Source organism: Gymnoscopelus braueri (assembly GCF_963280865.1).
Source record: "Gymnoscopelus braueri genome assembly, chromosome: 13".
NCBI lineage: Eukaryota > Metazoa > Chordata > Actinopteri > Myctophiformes > Myctophidae > Gymnoscopelus > Gymnoscopelus braueri.
The window spans coordinates 1573888-1594294 of NC_137615.1; the positions used below are offsets into that span (position 1 = coordinate 1573888).

The window sequence follows — 20407 nt, forward strand, 5'->3', positions numbered from 1 at the left end:
TACGGTTCACTCCTGGCTCACTAGGACGGGGTTCAAGTCCCTGCGGTGTCCTGCTGATTGCATGTATTTATAGGCGTCACCCGGTGCCGTGCTATGAGCTTGTAGATCTGCTATTTTTGAATAGCCGACGGTAACATCTGAAATGACAGATGTTTTCCCGGTTTTAATGGATTCAAATATGTGATAAATATTTGCATAGTAGGCCTTTAAACATTGTAGGCCTTTATACATAGTAGACCTTTATACATAGTAGGCCTTTATACATAGTAGGCCTTTATACATAGAAGGCCTTTATACTTTTATGGTAGGCCTTTATACATGGTAGGCCTTTATACATGGTAGACCTTTATACATGGTAGGCCTTTATACATGGTAGACCTTTATACATGGTAGGCCTTTATACATAGTAGGCCTAAAGGCCTACTATACATAGTAGGCCTTTATACATGGTAGGCCTTTATACATAGTAGGCCTTTATACATAGTAGGCCTAAAGGCCTACTATACATGGTAGGCCTTTATACATGGTAGGCCTTTATACATAGTAGGCCTAAAGGCCTACTATACATGGTAGGCCTTTATACATGGTAGGCCTTTATACATAGTAGGCCTAAAGGCCTACTATACATGGTAGGCCTTTATACATGGTAGGCCTTTATACATAGTAGGCCTTTATACATAGTAGACCTTTATACATAGTAGGCCTTTATACATATTAGGCCTTTATACATGGTAGGCCTTTATACATGGTAGACCTTTATACATGGTAGGCCTTTATACATAGTAGGCCTAAAGGCCTACTATACATAGTAGGCCTTTATACATAGTAGGCCTTTATACATTGTAGGCCTTTATACATGGTAGGCCTTTATACATGGTAGGCCTTTAAGGCCTCATAGTAGGCCTTTATACATAGTAGGCCTTTATACATTGTAGGCCTTTATACATATTAGGCCTTTATACATATTAGGCCTTTATACATGGTAGGCCTTTATACATGGTAGGCCTTTATACATGGTAGGCCTTTATATATGGTAGACCTTTATACATAGCAGGCCTTTATACATAGTAGGCCTTTATACATAGTATGCCTTTATACATAGTAGGCCTTTATACATAGTAGGCCTTTATACATAGTAGGCCTACACTACAACTGACTGATTACTTTATATATTTATCTATTATCTATTAGTCATGCCCAGAGTATGTAATGGTTTTATTTTTTGAACCATTACCAACCTGTTACTGAACTAACACTCTATACCAATGATTACTATCACAATATAGAGCTATTTAACACTGTTACTGAACAAACACTATATAGCAATGATTACTATCACAATATAGATATATTTAACACTGTTACTGAACAAACACTCTATATCAATGATTACCATCATAATATAGAGCTATATAACACTTATTTTAACCAAATAAAATCACTTACCACTAGGGGAATACCAGACATGTTCAACATTGAACTATGTCTTTAATACACCTTAGAGCTGTTGTGTGGAAATAAGCAAAAAGTCTATGTTGCCTAGATAATTGAGGTCATGTGATCAGTGTCATATGCAGGGTGTACTTTTGGCTGAGGGGGCGGAGCTAAAAGTACATCCTGCGTATGTCACTGATCACATGACCTCAATCAATTATCCTTTTCTAGGCAACATAGAGGGGGAGGGGGGACCAATTTCTTCCAATTTTAATTTTGTCAAGGTGCACTAATGTTTTCATATTGCTGGATAATATTAATATTTTATATTGCACATGTATAATGTTTTCATGTTGAGCAGTGTTATGTATTCCTTTGTCCTCACTTGTACAAATAGCACTAGTCAAAGAACTACACTTCCTGAAAAACGGCGCTGCCCACCAGCTGCTCAAAGCCCCGGAAGATATCAAAGTAACGGCCGGAACCGGAACAAGGGCTTTGAGACAACTAGCGTCAACTTGCATCTTATGTGTGGATGCATCCTTACCGGTCTTAATGGGATAAATATAGTAAATGCATGCTTCCTGGTGTGAGGGTATATTCACAGGAAGAGACACACTTGTGAGATTCTCCTTCAAGTACCTTAACCTCCTGCAGCCCAGGTGGCTGGTCATGGTGACGGGTGACCAGGAACCGTCAACCGTGACATCCATGTCATTTTTACATTTCTTTGGCTAAATGGTAAAATCATGGAGCATTTAGGGGTTCAGTGTCTTGCTCAAGGACACTTCTACACTAACTCTGGAGGAGCCCCGGGATCGAACCGAGAACCTCACGGTTCTTATCCAGCCGCTCTATCCCTGAGCCACTGCCGCTACTCAAAAATAGTAGATCTACAAGCTCATAGCGGGAGCTTGTAGATCTGCTATTTTAGAAGAATTGTGAAAATATGTGCAACATTTTTAACTCTAATCTTTGCTTCTGGGGGTCCCTGGAACAACGTATTTTGAGATGGGGGTCCGCGGCCAAATACATATAATTTTGGGGGTCCTTGACATGAATTAAGAACCACTGATATTATAGCAACAAGTTTTTTTTTTTTAAATGTTAGGTTTTAGAAGACATTTGTAGAATCCCCAGAATAATCCCTACAAAAGATTTGAGTTACAAATGTTAGCTTTAAAAATATATATATTCAAAGATTTGCACACATTTTCATGAATAAAAAAAAAACAGATCTACAAGCTCACAAGCTTGTAGATCTGCTATTTTTTGAATAGCCAAAGAAATGTGAAAATGACACAGATGCGTTCCCGGTCTTTATGGGTTATTTAGACGAGTGGTTCTCAAACCTTTTCGTGCCAAGGACCCCCAAATTGATATATGTATGTGGCCGCGGACCCCCACCTGAAAAGATGTTGTGCCAGGGACCCCCCAGAAGCAAAGATTTGAATTACTAATGTTCGCTTTAAAGAATGTATATTCAAAGATTTGCACAAATGTTCACGATAAAAAATAATAATAGCCGCGCTATGAGCTTTTAGATCTGCTATGAGCTTTTAGATCTGCTATGAGCTTTTAGATCTGCTATTTTTGAATAGCCAAAGTATAAAAGGTTAAAGAGGTTAAGAATATTGTGACGCTACATACCAAGGACCCCTGGGGGTCCCCGGACCCCACTTTGAGAACCAATGATTTAGAGCTACTTCATCCAGAGGGGGACATGTGTTTTCCAGCTCCACCCAGCTGAGTGCTGCCCTCAGAGGACACAGTGGGTATGGGAAGCGTTCTGCTGTCACTTTACCCACAATGACCCAAAGTAGAAACTTAAAGATCTCTGTGCTGCTTACATTAACCCTTTAAGACAGACATCTGTGTCATTTTGAGATTTCTTGGGCTATTCAAAAATAGCAGATCTACAAGCTCATAGTTTTACATACTCTGGGCATTTTTCTTTTGCAATATATATATTGTTTTTTTTAAGCGAACATTTTTAACTCAAATCTTTGCTTCTGGGGGATTCTACAAATGTCTTCTAAATCTACGTTTTTTGAAAAACGTATGTTTCTATAATTAGTGGTTCTCAAACTTTCATGTCAAGGACCCCTAACATGATATTTGGCCACGGACCCACATCTCAAAATATATTGTTCCAGGGACCCCCCAGAAGCAAAGATTTGAGTTAAAAATCTGCTATACTTTTATACTTTAGTCAAAGTATAAAATAATGGTTAAAGTGGTTACACAGATGCGTTCCCGGTCTTAAATGGATCTTGGTCAATATCCTGGTCAGTATCATGTCAATATCTTGGTCAATATCTTGGTCATTATATTGGTCAGTATCATGTCAGTATCTTGGTCAGTATCATGTCAATATCTTGGTCAGTATCATGTCAATATCTTGGTCAGTATCATGTCAGTATCTTGGTCAGTATCATGTCAGTATCTTGGTCAGTATCATGTCAATATCTTGGTCAGTATCATGTCAATATCTTGGTCAGTATCATGTCAGTATCTTGGTCAGTATCATGTCAGTATCTTGGTCAGTATCATGTCAATATCTTGGTCATTATATTGGTAGGTATCATGTCAGTATCTTGGTCAGTATCATGTCAGTATCTTGGTCAGTATCATGTCAGTATCTTGGTCAGTATATTGGTCAGTATCATGTCAGTATCTTGGTCATTATATTGGTCAGTATCATGTCAGTATCTTGGTCAGTATCATGTCAGTATCTTGGTCAGTATCATGTCAGTATCTTGGTCAGTATATTGGTCAGTATCATGTCAGTATATTGGTCAGTATCATGTCAATATTTTGGTCAGTATCATGTCAATATCTTGGTCATTATATTGGTCAGTATCATGTCAGTATCTTGGTCAGTATATTGGTCAGTATCATGTCAGTATCTTGGTCAGTATATTGGTCAGTATCATGTCAATATCTTGGTCAGTATTATGTCAGTATCTTGGTCAGTATCATGTCAGTATCTTGGTCAGTATCATGTCAATATCTTGGTCATTATATTGGTCAGTATCATGTCAGTATCTTGGTCAGTATCATGTCAGTATCTTGGTCAGTATCTTGGTCAGTATCTTGGTCATTATATTGGTCAGTATCATGTCAGTATCTTGGTCAGTATCATGTCAGTATCTTGGTCAGTATATTGGTCAGTATCATGTCAGTATCTTGGTCAGTATCATGTCAGTATCTTGGTCAGTATCATGTCAGTATCTTGGTCAGTATATTGGTCAGTATCATGTCAGTATATTGGTCAGTATCATGTCAATATCTTGGTCAGTATCATGTCAGTATCTTGGTCAGTATCATGTCAATATCTTGGTCATTATATTGGTCAGTATCATGTCAGTATCTTGGTCAGTATCATGTCAGTATCTTGGTCAGTATCATGTCAGTATCTTGGTCAGTATATTGGTCAGTATCATGTCAGTATATTGGTCAGTATCATGTCAATATTTTGGTCAGTATCATGTCAATATCTTGGTCATTATATTGGTCAGTATCATGTCAGTATCTTGGTCAGTATATTGGTCAGTATCATGTCAGTATCTTGGTCAGTATATTGGTCAGTATTATGTCAGTATCTTGGTCAGTATCATGTCAGTATCTTGGTCAGTATCATGTCAATATCTTGGTCATTATATTGGTCAGTATCATGTCAGTATCTTGGTCAGTATCATGTCAGTATCTTGGTCAGTATCATGTCAGTATCTTGGTCAGTATCTTGGTCATTATATTGGTCAGTATCATGTCAGTATCTTGGTCAGTATCATGTCAGTATCTTGGTCAGTATATTGGTCAGTATCATGTCAGTATCTTGGTCAGTATCATGTCAGTATCTTGGTCAGTATCTTGGTCAGTATATTGGTCAGTATATTGGTCAGTATCATGTCAGTATATTGGTCAGTATCATGTCAATATCTTGGTCAGTATCATGTCAGTATCTTGGTCAGTATCATGTCAGTATCTTGGTCAGTATCATGTCAATATCTTGGTCATTATATTGGTCAGTATCATGTCAGTATCTTGGTCAGTATCATGTCAGTATCTTGGTCAGTATATTGGTCAGTATCATGTCAGTATCTTGGTCAGTATCATGTCAGTATCTTGGTCAGTATCATGTCAGTATCATGTCAGTATCTTGGTCAGTATCTTGGTCAGTATCTTGGTCAGTATCATGTCAGTATCTTGGTCAGTATCATGTCAGTATCTTGGTCAGTATCTTGGTCAGTATCATGTCAGTATCATGTCAGTATCTTGGTCAGTATATTGGTCAGTATCATGTCAGTATCTTGGTCAGTATCATGTCAGTATCTTGGTCAGTATATTGGTCAGTATCATGTCAGTATCTTGGTCAGTATCATGTCAGTATCTTGGTCAGTATCATGTCAGTATCATGTCAGTATCTTGGTCAGTATCTTGGTCAGTATCATGTCAGTATCTTGGTCAGTATCATGTCAGTATCTTGGTCAGTATCTTGGTCAGTATCATGTCAGTATCATGTCAGTATCTTGGTCAGTATCTTGGTCAGTATCATGTCAGTATCATGTCAGTATCATGTCAGTATCTTGGTCAGTATATTGGTCAGTATCATGTCAGTATCATGTCAGTATCATGGTCAGTATCTTGGTCAGTATCATGTCAGTAATCTTGGTCAGTATCTTGGTCAGTATCTTGGTCAGTATCATGTCAGTATCTTGGTCAGTATCATGTCAGTATCATGTCAGTATCTTGGTCAGTATATTGGTCAGTATCATGTCAGTATCATGTCAGTATCTTGGTCAGTATATTGGTCAGTATCATGTCAGTATCACAACACAAATTAACAAACATGAATTATTTACAAATGAATAATTACACTTTTAACTATACGATAAATAATCCTTATTAACCTTTTAATACACCATTTTAATATATTCCCCTTTTTAACCATTAATTTGCATCTCTATTTTATTTAATATGTAAATTATAACCATCCAGGTACTTTTAACTACATTACTTACAACAAACCATTAGTGTCTTAAGACACTCAGACCAAATTGTTTTCATGTCACAAAATAAGCAGAATGACCCTTTAATGTCTCACTATGCTGCTGCCTCACTAACCAGGGCTAGCTAGCAAGCTAGCTTAGAGCGGGGTCATACCTATGTTCCCCGGGTTCTATGTTCCCCACTAAGGTTATGGTTAGGGTTAGGTTTAGGTTAGGCAGGGGTTGACACTAACGCCTGCCCGACTGCCCGGGGCAGGTAAATAAAATGGTCGGGCAGGAGAAGTTTGCTCTTGAACTGCCCGACGGGGCAAGTGCGCATTTTGAGTGGGGATGCAACGAGATATCTGTCTTTAGACAGTGATTGTGGCCAGAGCGCTCCCCCTACCCCTCTCCTTCTCTCCCAAGTCCCTCCCTCCCCCACACAGGCACACACGCACTGAACCTGCGGCTTGAGCTCCAGCGAAAACAGCTAATCTACAAGCTCACATATTGCTGAAGAGTGAAGACACAGGCACGCAACTTTTCGTTATAAATCACTCGTTGCAAATCACGTTTGGAATCAAGCGTGATCGCAATAAGTTTGTCTGTTTGTGAGAACGTGGAGTGGACACAGTGTTGCCATATTGTGTGAGAGAAATGAGCTACCACGTCTAGGAAAACAAGACCAAAAGAAGCAATTCAGGCCACATGAGCACTTTAAATCTATTCATCAGCTATTTGAAAATAGCCGATGTACAAGCTTAGCGATGTGACGCGTTGTGAGCTTGTAGATCGGCTATCTGCAACCACCAATTTTTTTTTACAACTTTACAGAAAAGTAAGACGCTTATAATAAGCTGACATGGCAACACTGGGAGCGGATGATATCTATGGAGAAGAACGACTTCTTTAGTCATGAGAGAGAGACATGAGTTTTCTCCAGCCCCCCAAAACAGGCCAGCAGCCTGGGAAAAAAGTTAAAAATACGAAGGACACAGATGGAACGGACGGTAGAAAGAGTAAATATGAATCCTTACGGCGTCAGCGTAAGTTTGTTGAGGAGTGGAACGTCGAGTTTCCATGGCTGCTGCAGCACAACACAGAACAACAGGGTGACGTCCTACTTTGCAAAGTATGCCGTGACTTTCCTACCATTTCTGACCGGTGAGTTCAGTTCAGTCTATCGGTAAACATGGCATGATAATGACGATTAAACGGCTAAATATATTTATTGGTAATATATTGTGTTTTCAGAACGTCGTCGCTGTTTACTGGGTGCCAGTCATTCAGACACTCGACTCTCAAATCTCACGCTGAAAGTAAGCGCCATGGACTGTGTGAAAGTGCTCAACAAAGGGCAAGCCAGGGACGTGAAGCACCGATGCCTCTCGTAATGAGGGGTGTCCTCCGGATGGAAGAGCAACTACGCCATAAAATGGTCAACACAATGCATGTTGCTTATTATGTCGCCAAGAGAGAGCAGCCGTTCACAGAATTCCCCCACCTCCGTGCCCTGGTTGCCAGAACAGGGGGCCAGGTCTCTCAATGCTATAATAGCAATAATGCTTGTAAAAGGTAAATTGATTTAACAATGCTTACCACAATGCTTGTTTCAGCTGTTTTGTGGTATAAATACATATTTAACAGCATATCGAAAACTAAAATGTACCATAGATTGGTTAAAATGTTTTATTCATTAAAATAATAGCTCAGATATGTTGCAAGCTGTAACTGAATCAGAATTTGTATTGTCATATCACACGTTTACAGGTGTAAAACAGTGGGTGAAATTATTTTTCTGTGCACGCTCCATCGTTTTGATTGTGCCTGCTTTATCACCTCTGCTGCAAATATTGTCACTGCCCTGATAGCTTAAGTAAAAAATATAAATCGGTAAATGTTAATTAAAACTGAACTTTAATCCATGTAGATTCCTTGGAGGAATTTATGAGCTGGAACAGGAGAAGCTGATAAAGACCATCCTCAAGGCAAACTATCTGTCAATTATGATTGATGGTGCCACAGATACAGCAAAGATCGAAAATGAAGTGGTTTATGTCAGGTACTTGGCTGAAGGGGGCCCCCAGAATGCTTTCTTGGGGATCCAAGCAGTGAAACATGCTCACGCAGAGGGTGTCTTGGAGGCTGTGGAAACCTGTGAGTATTTGATTTGCTTTTGTAAAGCAGCTTTATGTGAATGTTATTGTTTATGCTAAATTAAGTCATAAGGACTAAATACAAATTATGTGCTTCTTGTATTATAGGCATGGAAGGGGCTGGTTTGAAAGACTGGAAAGCCAGACTGGTGGGGTTTGGCAGTGATGGGGCTGCAGTGAACCTGGGGTCCAAGTCGGGAGTGGCAGCCCGTCTCAGACAGGATGTGGAACATTTGGTTTCCATACATTGCATAGCACATAGACTGGAGCTGGGTGTAGTGGGGGCTATTCGTAACAACCCAAAGATGACCAACCTGCAGGAGATGCTGGTTCATTTGTATGATCAGTACCACTATTCCCCAAAAGCAATAAGAGAGCTCTACAATATTGCTGAGGCACTGGAGGAAAAGGTCCTAAGGCCCACTACTCTCCGTGGTGCTCGCTGGCTGCCATACGTGCACCGTGCGACAAAGGTATTAATTGTTATGCTTATAATTATGTCTAAAAGTTATTTGGCAAACAAATTTCAACTCAAATGGCAGATATACACATCTCTTATTAACTATTGTTTCAGATTGTGTGTGACAGCTATCCAGTGTTGGTTGCCCACTTTGAGGATATGGCCAGTCCTGACCGCCACCCAAAGCCATCTGCTTCAGTTGCTGGACGAGCAAAGAAAGTTCTCTCCTTCCTCCTAGACCATGAAAATGTCATGTTCATGCACTTCATGTGTGATGTCATGAACCACCTCTCTGAATTGAGCCAGTCTTTTCAAAAAGACAACCTGACCGTCTGCCAAGCACTGCACAGTCAAGAGAGGTATGTTTAAATCTATACCTACTTACAGGTTAACTGAAAGTTGTCACAAGTGCCCTAACCACTGGAACACAGGCAGCCATCCAGAATTACATTTATTTGGTCTCTTTTTCCCCATGAGGTGCTTTCTTGAGCTGGTGAAGCTCAAAGACTCCATAGGCCCGGAGATGACAAAAGTGGCCCAGGATGTAGAGCAGACGGGGACCTACAAATTGGTGAAACTTAAGAACCAGAAGCCCACAACCCTTCTGGAGACGAGAGAGAAAGTCATAGGTAGGCCTGTCATGATTATTACATAATCGCCTTATTTGTATATTTAGGTTATTTTTCATATCTGCTCTATTGTTGCTTAAGAAACAAAATAATACATTAATAAATCAGTATTTTTAACTAGTATAGCTGGGTAGTATACTACCTGTGAACAGCAAAAAGAGCACTAATACAACTCTGCACTACCCTTAACAGACTCCATCATCGATCACCTAGAGGAAAGATTGAGGGACCTTCAGGATGACAGTGTGGTGGCACTGTTTGGGGTGCTGGATCCTTCTCACTGGCCCACCTCCAGAGATGACCTTGCAGTCTATGGCCAGGAGGAGTACAGCAAGATGGTACAGCATTACAGCAAGCTGCTAGAGAGAGCTGGGATCAGCAGTGAGGTGATGCAAGCCGACTTCGCTCTCTACAAAAGCTATGCCAGGAGACGGACTGCCTGTACCATGAGTGAGATCTTCTTGGGCATCCTGCAGTGTGGTATGTTGAACTTTATCATTACTGTAACAAGAAGTCATGATTGACACATTCATATTAATAATGCTAAATACTAAAGATTTGATTTTATATATATTTCTTTCTTTCTTTTCTTTTTTTTACATATAGAGGATAAGAAGGCTGGATTCAAAGGACTAGCTCATCTCATGGAGACATATCTAATACTTCCTGTGAGCACTGCAGGATGTGAAAGGGGATTCTCCTCGATGAAGAGGATCAAATCTGAGCATCGTTCCTCTTTGGCCAACTCACAGCTCCAGAAGCTGATGTATCTGAGCATCATGGGTCCACATGAGGATGCCTTTGATGCAAATGTTGCAGTTGAGAGATGGTGGGTCTCGTCCAAGCGTAAAAGACGACCTACACCACTTGCAAGAAGTCGACCAGGCCAGGCAGCAGAAAACGAAGCTGTGGTACTAGAGTTGTCAGAGGAGGAAGAGGAAGAGGAGTACTAGACTTTGTGCATAATTGTACTGTAGTTCCCTTTTCCAAAAGGTGGCATAAACATTTCCTGTTCCGGGTCAGTTTCCCAGAACTTTGATTGTTCAGTAGTAGATTTGAGCCAATCAAAGTTTTGGGACACTGACTCCAAACAGGAAATGTTCATGCCACCTTCTGGAAAAGGGAACTACAGTTATGCTACTGTACATAAGCACCTTCAGTCTGTTCAAAAAACTGTAACAGTTAGCACCTTCAGTCTGTTCAAAAAACTGTAACAGTAAGCACCTTCAGTCTGTTCAAAAAACTGTAACAGTAAGCACCTTCAGTCTGTTCAAAAAACTGTAACAGTAAGCACCTTCAGTCTGTTCAAAAAACTGTAACAGTAAGCACCTTCAGTCTGTTCAAAAAACTGTAACAGTAAGTACCTTCAGTCTGTTCAAAATACTGTAGCAGTAAGTAATACTGTACAACTACTGTAAAAGTAAGTAAAGGTTAGACTGTTTAACAAATTAATACTTTTAAGGCTGCTCATGTTTTAACAGAAAAATGACTGCTCAGACATTCATCCAAAGTGATGTAAAATGTGTTAGTTTACTGGGATTGAACCCACTACCTCAGTATTAAGCATGTTCTCAATGATGCACTATCTAGAGCTACCTCATGTTTTTATTTAAGTGGTTAAAATAAAATGCTAGTATTTACATCTGTGTGTCATGACTTGATTGTTTACTGTATTGTATTCAAGTGACTTAAACAAAAACGTTAATATTTTTAAACTGGGAAAGGAAACGCTTAAAAACATGCAAGAAGAAAGTTAAGAAATGAGTTAAAATGAACAGTAATTAAAATGTTACGATATTTTTTGGGGCAAGTGGCCATGACCTGTGGGCAAGTAGAACATGACCTGCACTTGCCCGACGGGCAAGTGCCTCTGAGACCTTAGTGTCAACCCCTGGGTTAGGTCCTATATTCCCCGCTCTCCCTAGGAAACGGGGAACATAGGACCCGGGGAACATAGGTACGGTCCCCTTAGAGCTTAGCATCTTGGTTAGCATTAAACGTCTTCATAAACATCACTACAACCATACAGTGTTGACACTAAAGTACGTTTAAAACATTAACACAACATTAACACACTGGTTGGTTTTTATCAAGTATCTGGACTCAAACAAGCAAATAGTGAAGTTTACAGAACAGCAAGCAGTTCCAGAATATATAGAGTGTAGGAGTGTATTGCGCCCTCCAGTGGGAACAACATGCAACTACACCTCTAAATCACACATCTCTAGTAGCCTTATAAATGGTGCGTTTATATAGCGCTTTTATCCAAAGCGCTTTACATTGATTGTGCCATTAACCCATTCACACACACATTCATACACCGATGGCGGAGGAAACCATGCAAGGCACCAACCTGCTCATCAGGAGTAATTAGGGGTTCAGTGTCTTGCTCAAGGACACTTCGACACTAACTCTAGGGGAGCGCCCCAGCCCGGGATCGAACTGGGAACCTTGCGGTTTTCCAGTTCACTCTACCCGGCCACTCTACCCCTGAGCCACTGCCGCCCCTTATCTTATCTTATGACTCATAGGGTTTACACTAACATACATTATGTTACACATAGCAATGATTACCAGTGGTGGAAAGTAACTAAGTACATTTACTCAAGTACTGCACTTAAGTACAATTTTGAAGTACTTTTACTTTACTGGAGTATATCCTACTCGTGCCGTTTGCATTTCTGTCTAATAAAGTATCCAATCAATGCCTTGTTCAGCAAACAGGTCATAGAACATACACTCTGTAGCATGGAGATGAACAGGTCATAGAACATACACTCTGTAGCATGGAGATGAACAGGTCATAGAACATACACTCTATAGCATGGAGATGGAGGGTTTGAACATACTCAGTTCCATGGGGGGGATATCCCCCCCACTTTTGGGATGAAGAATAAAGAAAAAGAAAAAAAACTCAGACTTCTACACTTCATGGAGTACATATTTTTTTTGTGAATTAACCGAATAACACCCAAAAAAGAAAGAAAAAAAAAATAACTCAAATTTTCAGCTCGCGTGCGTCCTTGGTAGAGGGCGCAGCGGAGTACCTAAAAGATGTTTTCCTTCCTGTGAAATATTTAACATTTTGGCCAAACAGTGTATTTTAGACGTGAGGTGGGGGGGGCTCAGAGTGTTCCCACTTCAACTCCATAAAACCCTCTTTGTTTAGGTGAGTAGAGAAAGTGTATGTTTTATTTTTTACTAGACGAGAGGCTAAGCAGCCTGTGGTGTGAGCACCACCGTGTGAGCACTGTGGTGTGAGCACAAAGACTCCAAAGTCCCAGCCTTAAGGAGAACTCCTTCTAGGCTATGGACCAGAGCTACATGCTATATATCAGTGCTTCTCTAACTGTTTCATGTCAAGGCCCTCCAAATGAATGTATGGTGTGCATTTGGCCACGGACCCCCAGAAGAGAAGATGTATGCTAAGAAATTAAAAAGATTATTCAAAATGTTCCAAACATTTTCGAGATTTTTCAAAAATATCAGATCTACAAGCTGGCAGTGTGGCTGTATGTCTGATATTATTTAATAGCCAAAGTATAACATATGGATAAAGTGGTTAAATTCATTGTGGGGACCCCTTGGAACCTCCCCAAGGACCCCTGGGGGTCCCCGGACCCCACTTTGAGAACCAATGCTATAAATAATACATCATGTGTCCATAGATACTGCTTATAAATAGACAATTTATTCAAATATGTAAATCATCTCATTATATATGCATGAGTCAAACATGTATGAAGCATAACATTGCTATAAGAATCACATATTATATTGTTATTAAACTGTTTGTCCAAAACCCTTTATTTATTATTATCATTTTACTCAAGCAAATTGAGAATAGATGGACTGTTACTGTAACAGAGTATAGGTTTATATTATCACTACTTATACTTAAATAAAACATTTATAATTTATTTGTAATAGGTAGATAGAGAGAACACACACCTCCAGATACACACACACACACACACACACACACACACACACACACACACACACACACACACACACACACACACACACACACACACCTGCATGGTAAGAATACATGGTAAATGGTGCATTTGTATAGCACTTTTATCCAATGCGCTTTACATAGATTGTGCATTACATTCACACACACACACACACACACACACACACACACACACACACACACACACACACACACACACACACACACACACACACACACACACACACACACACACACACACACACACACATTCACATGGAGGAGGAAACCATGCAAGGCACCAAGCTGCTCATCAGGAGCAATTAGGGGTTCAGTGTCTTGCTCAAGGACACTTCCACACTAACTCTGGGGGAGCCCCCCAGCCCGGGATCGAACTGGGAACCTTGCAGTTTCCAGCTCACTCTACCCCTGAGCCACTGCCGCCCCATTAGAAGGTTTCTATAGAAGGCTTTACTCTTCCCACCACTGACTGAAACACTGCTTCCCCTGTCCTCCATTCTGTCCTCCATTCTGTCCTCCATCCTGTCCTCCATCCTGTCCTCCATTCTGTCCTCCATTCTGTCCTCCATCCTGTCCTCCATCCTGTCCTCCATTCTGTCCTCCATTCTGTCCTCCATTCTGTCCTTCATTCTGTCCTCCATTCTGTCCTCCATTCTGTCCTCCATCCTGTCCTTCATTCTGTCCTCCATTCTGTCCTCCATCCTGTCCTCCATCCTGTCCTCCATCCTGTCCTCCATTCTGTCCTCCATTCTGTCCTCCATTCTGTCCTCCATTCTGTCCTCCATCCTGTCCTCCATTCTGTCCTCCATCCTGTCCTCCATTCTGTCCTCCATTCTGTCCTCCATTCTGTCCTTCATTCTGTCCTCCATTCTGTCCTCCATCCTGTCCTCCATTCTGTCCTCCATTCTGTCCTCCATCCTGTCCTCCATCCTGTCCTCCATTCTGTCCTCCATTCTGTCCTCCATTCTGTCCTCCATCCTGTCCTCCATTCTGTCCTCCATTCTGTCCTCCATCCTGTCCTCCATTCTGTCCTCCATTCTGTCCTCCATCCTGTCCTCCATCCTGTCCTCCATTCTGTCCTCCATTCTGTCCTCCATCCTGTCCTCCATCCTGTCCTCCATTCTGTCCTCCATTCTGTCCTCCATTCTGTCCTCCATCCTGTCCTCCATTCTGTCCTCCATCCTGTCCTCCATTCTGTCCTCCATCCTGTCCTCCATTCTGTCCTCCATTCTGTCCTCCATCCTGTCCTCCATTCTGTCCTCCATTCTGTCCTCCATTCTGTCCTCCATTCTGTCCTCCATCCTGTCCTCCATCCTGTCCTCCATTCTGTCCTCCATTCTGTCCTCCATTCTGCCTCCATTCTGTCCTCCATTCTGTCCTCCATTCTGTCCTCCATTCTGTCCTCCATCCTGTCCTCCATCCTGTCCTCCATTCTGTCCTCCATTCTGTCCTCCATTCTGTCCTCCATCCTGTCCTCCATTCTGTCCTCCATTCTGTCCTCCATTCTGTCCTCCATTCTGTCCTCCATTCTGTCCTCCATCCTGTCCTCCATTCTGTCCTCCATTCTGTCCTCCATTCTGTCCTCCATCCTGTCCTCCATTCTGTCCTCCATTCTGTCCTCCATTCTGTCCTCCATTCTGTCCTCCATCCTGTCCTCCATCCTGTCCTCCATTCTGTCCTCCATTCTGTCCTCCATTCTGTCCTTCATTCTGTCCTCCATTCTGTCCTCCATTCTGTCCTCCATCCTGTCCTTCATTCTGTCCTCCATTCTGTCCTCCATCCTGTCCTCCATCCTGTCCTCCATCCTGTCCTCCATTCTGTCCTCCATTCTGTCCTCCATTCTGTCCTCCATTCTGTCCTCCATCCTGTCCTCCATTCTGTCCTCCATCCTGTCCTCCATTCTGTCCTCCATTCTGTCCTCCATTCTGTCCTTCATTCTGTCCTCCATTCTGTCCTCCATCCTGTCCTCCATTCTGTCCTCCATTCTGTCCTCCATCCTGTCCTCCATCCTGTCCTCCATTCTGTCCTCCATTCTGTCCTCCATTCTGTCCTCCATCCTGTCCTCCATTCTGTCCTCCATTCTGTCCTCCATCCTGTCCTCCATTCTGTCCTCCATTCTGTCCTCCATCCTGTCCTCCATCCTGTCCTCCATTCTGTCCTCCATTCTGTCCTCCATCCTGTCCTCCATCCTGTCCTCCATTCTGTCCTCCATTCTGTCCTCCATTCTGTCCTCCATCCTGTCCTCCATTCTGTCCTCCATCCTGTCCTCCATTCTGTCCTCCATCCTGTCCTCCATTCTGTCCTCCATTCTGTCCTCCATCCTGTCCTCCATTCTGTCCTCCATTCTGTCCTCCATTCTGTCCTCCATTCTGTCCTCCATCCTGTCCTCCATCCTGTCCTCCATTCTGTCCTCCATTCTGTCCTCCATTCTGTCCTCCATTCTGCCTCCATTCTGTCCTCCATTCTGTCCTCCATTCTGTCCTCCATTCTGTCCTCCATCCTGTCCTCCATCCTGTCCTCCATTCTGTCCTCCATTCTGTCCTCCATTCTGTCCTCCATCCTGTCCTCCATTCTGTCCTCCATTCTGTCCTCCATTCTGTCCTCCATTCTGTCCTCCATTCTGTCCTCCACACTAGACTTCAAGCCCACTCCCCCAAAATAAAGACCCCAGTTTGTCAGTGAAAGGCCCATCAGAGAGGGGGGGGGGGGCCGGGGGGGTATCCGGTATTTGAGGGCAGCCGGCCTCCTCCCACCACCATGGACAATCACACTCTTTGTACTGAGCTGCTGCCCACCGCTAAACACACCTGATCCTGTTACACCACAGCATGGTAGAGAGACACTGAGAGAGAGAGAGAGAGAGAGAGAGGGGGAGGGAGAGAGAGAGAGAGAGAGAGAGAGACTGATGTGTTCATTCAGTCTCTAGAAGGTGGTGGTACATGGTGACACTTTGGTTTTGTTGGGGATAACGTGTGTTTTTAATGACAGAACATGAGGATCTGTTGGATTTACAAACTGTGGATTTACCTACAAGATGGTTTCTATAATCTGGATGGATTCACATCAGACTGGAAGGAGTGTGTGTGGATGGATGGACCCCCATGGACCCCCATGGACCCCCGTGGACCCCCATGGACCCCCATGATGCCACCATGCAGCACAGATCTGTTCAAAAGGTAGGAGAATCTGTCACGAGCATCAAGGTGACATCCAGGGTTGCCATGTCCGCTTATTATGAGCCACTTCAGGCTTGTTTTTCTGTAAAGGTGCTTGTAAATATGGGTAGTCAGTCATACAGTTATTTAGGGAGCTATAGGTTCTTAAGTGTAGTTGCTTATTTGGGCTTCCATGTTAATGTTGTTTAGACCAGTGGTTATAAAATATCAATGTCACCCCCCCCCCCACATTTTTCACTTTACTTCCCTCAAGATTGTTTTGAAAATAACAGATCTACAAGCTCACAAAGCGTCATCTATTTTCAAACATAGCTGATGGATACAGATTTACATTTTCTCATGTGGTCGCTTCTTAATCAGGCTTGTTTTCACAGACCTGGTTGCTTATTTCTCTCACACAATCTGGCAACAGTGCTGACATCAGCTTGACATCATGTGACGCCAGAGCACCGAAACCTCATCTATTATTATTATTATTAATTGATCTACAAGTTCGCGGTGAGCTTGTAGATCTGCTATTTTTTGCTCCATTAACACATTTTGCTTTGGACCCCCTTGGAACACCCCCCCCCCCCCAGGACCCCACTTTGAGAACCAATGGTTTAGTATAGCACACACACACACACACGCGCGCACACACGCACACGCGCACACGCACACGCACACGCGCACACACACACACACACACACACTAAAAGGGTCCATTTGGTTCCATGTGTACACTCTCAGAGTTACAGACCTGTAAGGGTCCATTTGGTTCCCCCTCCCTGGACCCCACTCTGAGACCCACTAGACTGTTGTTTGACTTTCCATGTGAATTATTTAACCCCTCCATCTCTCCTTGTCTTGTTAGTTCATCTCAGTGTGATCTACTATGAGAGTGACCACACTAGCATAGACTTCCATTGTAAGAATGGAATGCAGAAATGCTCTCTCTCTCTATGGGTCTGCTTCATCTGTTCTTGTCTGATCTCATCTCACCACAAAGCAGGTCGCTGTATGGGCTGTAGTTCCAAACATTGGAACTTCCTCATTGAGACAGACAGAGCATTTCCCCATTCCATTCGTACAATGGGAGTCTATGCTAATGTCATAACTCTCATAGTATATCTCACTGGTTCTATGTCTCTCATCTCTTATTTAAAAACTCTTTTACCCAGAGTTACAGACCTGTATGCCCAAGGACCCCTTATAGCTGAGAGAGAGATGAAGCAGGGACCCCTTATAGCTGAGAGAGAGATGAAGCAGGGACCCCTTATAGCTGAGAGAGAGATGAAGCAGGGACCCCTTATAGCTGAGAGACAGATGAAGCAGGGACCCCTTATAGCTGAGAGACAGATGAAGCAGGGACCCCTTATAGCTGAGAGACAGATGAAGCAGGGACCCCTTATAGCTGAGATAGGGATGAAGCAGGGACCCCTTAGCTGAGAGAGAGATGAAGCAGGGACCCCTTAGCTGAGAGAGGGATGAAGCAGGGACCCCTTAGCTGAGAGAGAGATGAAACAGGGACCCCTTAGCTGAGAGAGGGATGAAGCAGGGACCCCTTAGCTGAGAGACAGATGAAGCATGGACCCCTTAGCTGAGAGAGGGATGAAGCAGGGACCCCTTAGCTGAGAGACAGATGAAGCATGGACCCCTTAGCTGAGAGAGAGATGAAGCAGGGACCCCTTAGCTGAGAGACAGATAAAGCAGGGACCCCTTAGCTGAGAGAGAGAGATGAAGCAGGGACCCCTTAGCTAGGGTGACCATATTCTGAATTCCCCAAAAGAGGACACTGCAGGCTATTTAACTATTTTACTCATTCAATTCTGAACCGATTTTTAAAGCAGCAGGAAGCAGGGACCCCCACTACAGTGTGTTGACATTAGCTTGTCTTGGCAGTATTCCACAGACTTTTTAAGTGCCTCCAAGTTGAAACATTGTGTTTTAACATTATTATTTTTTACATTATGTTAACATTATATCAACATGATGGCTTGTCTGCAAGTGATGCTGCAGTTCGCGGACCCCCTTTTGAAGGACCCCCTGTTGAAGGACCCCCCTGTTGAGGACTCTGGTCTAGAGAGATACAGGCAGTGTTGATGCCCTATCCACCTTCCCCCTTATGCCTAAACCTTTTAGGCCGCTTTTACTACTTTGAAAAACATTTTAAAATAGTGAAAATAGCCGATCTACATCAACACGTTGTGAGCTTGTAGATCGGCTATTTGAACTATTTTTAAATGTTTTTTAAAAAAGGCCTAAAAAGTTTAGTTCTAATGGGGAAGGCAAGACAGGGCCATAGTATAGTCTTTAGTTTCTGTCATCAATCAATCAATCAACCATTTTAGTTCTAGTCTAGTTTTAGTTGACTAAATCTACAGTTGATTTAAAAATGTATTTTGGCTTCCCGTAATGGCGTCATAATGACTGATTTATAGTCTTTTTGTCAATATATTTAGTCATATGTTGTGTCATCATAGCTTAGTTTTTATGTCGTTTTTGTTTAGTTTTTGGTAGTTTGACCAACATCTTTTTGCCTTTAGTGTCGAGCTGGTTCAGTTTCAGGTCCAACAGAGTTAAACTACAGTGACTTACAGTATAGCTGAACATTTAGATCATGTTAAACATGCTTTATTTCAGCATTTAAAATAATTAAAAACATCTCAGATTTATTATCATACATTTACAAAACAGGTACGGTAGCTGTCTGTCTGTCTGTCTGTCTGTCCTGACATGATCTCTCTCTACAGACCATTAGATTGATAAATAATAATAATAATAATAATAATAATCTTATTTTCTCCATTTGTTTTCTTTGACCAATTAACCCTTTAAGAGAACAGGAAATAAAACACTAAAGAAAGAGAGAGATGAACCCACACCTCAATACAACACAATCCACATGTTTTACAGATCTACTCCAGACAGTCAATCCACTTTACAGATCTACACACAGCACCAAACTCTCACTACAGCTCTCAGAGAGAGAGAGAGAGAGAGAGAATAGGGTTCAATAAACGTTAGAAAAGCATCTATTTGGACCTGAAACTGTTATTGTAGTGTTGTTCTTTTTAATCACTATTGTACTACTACTACCCCGCACACACACAGTATTCCCTAAGGTGACATGTTTAAACTCTCTCTCTCTGTTAGAGAGGTTGTTTCTGTGCTGAGGTAGAACACTCGCTGCTTTCTCATTTTCTTTTCTTTTGAAAACAAAAGAGAAAAGAAAACAAAAAGAGTTTTAAACCCGTGTTTCTCTGCTGCTGATTTTAATATGAAAAGTGTTCGAAGGAAGAAAACGTCGAAACAAGCAAAACGAACAAACAAACAAAACAAAACAAATGAACCAACAAACGCACAAAGAAGCAGACATGCTGCCGGACACATGGACGTCAGTTTGACCGTTTATTCAGCACCTGAAACAAAGTGTACAAAGCTCGTATTGTCCTTTCATCCGTTGAGGGCAGTGGAGGTGTGGAAAAAAGAACAAACAAAAAAATGAAAAAGTCACGTGTGGTTTCTGAACTGTTTTCTGTAAACTCCAGGAGGGGTCAGAGAGGGGAAGTAAAAAAAAAACTAAAAAAAAAATAACCT

At 42.0% G+C, this 20407-nt stretch overlaps 2 protein-coding genes across 2 annotated transcripts in view; one reads left to right on the forward strand and one right to left on the reverse strand.

Annotated features, from left to right (window-relative positions):
• Positions 1–7450: 7450 nt before the first annotated feature.
• Positions 7451–10623, forward strand: LOC308098664 (zinc finger protein 862-like; the record flags this gene model as incomplete). Its single annotated transcript, XM_080447071.1, has 8 exons — positions 7451–7589; positions 7680–8000; positions 8356–8582; positions 8690–9054; positions 9156–9400; positions 9519–9670; positions 9863–10150; positions 10277–10623. The coding sequence occupies exons 2-8, from the start codon at positions 7807–7809 to the stop codon at positions 10621–10623; spliced, it is 1818 nt and encodes a 605-aa protein (XP_080303197.1). The 5' UTR covers positions 7451–7589; positions 7680–7806.
• A 9582-nt stretch (positions 10624–20205) lies between these two features.
• LOC308098957 (uncharacterized protein) overlaps positions 20206–20407 on the reverse strand; it is a 40359-nt gene continuing 40157 nt past the window's right edge. Inside the window, exon 49 of the mRNA XM_080447427.1 lies at positions 20206–20407. This exon is cut by the window's right edge and continues 604 nt beyond it. The gene's annotated coding sequence lies outside the window, so the exon portion shown is untranslated.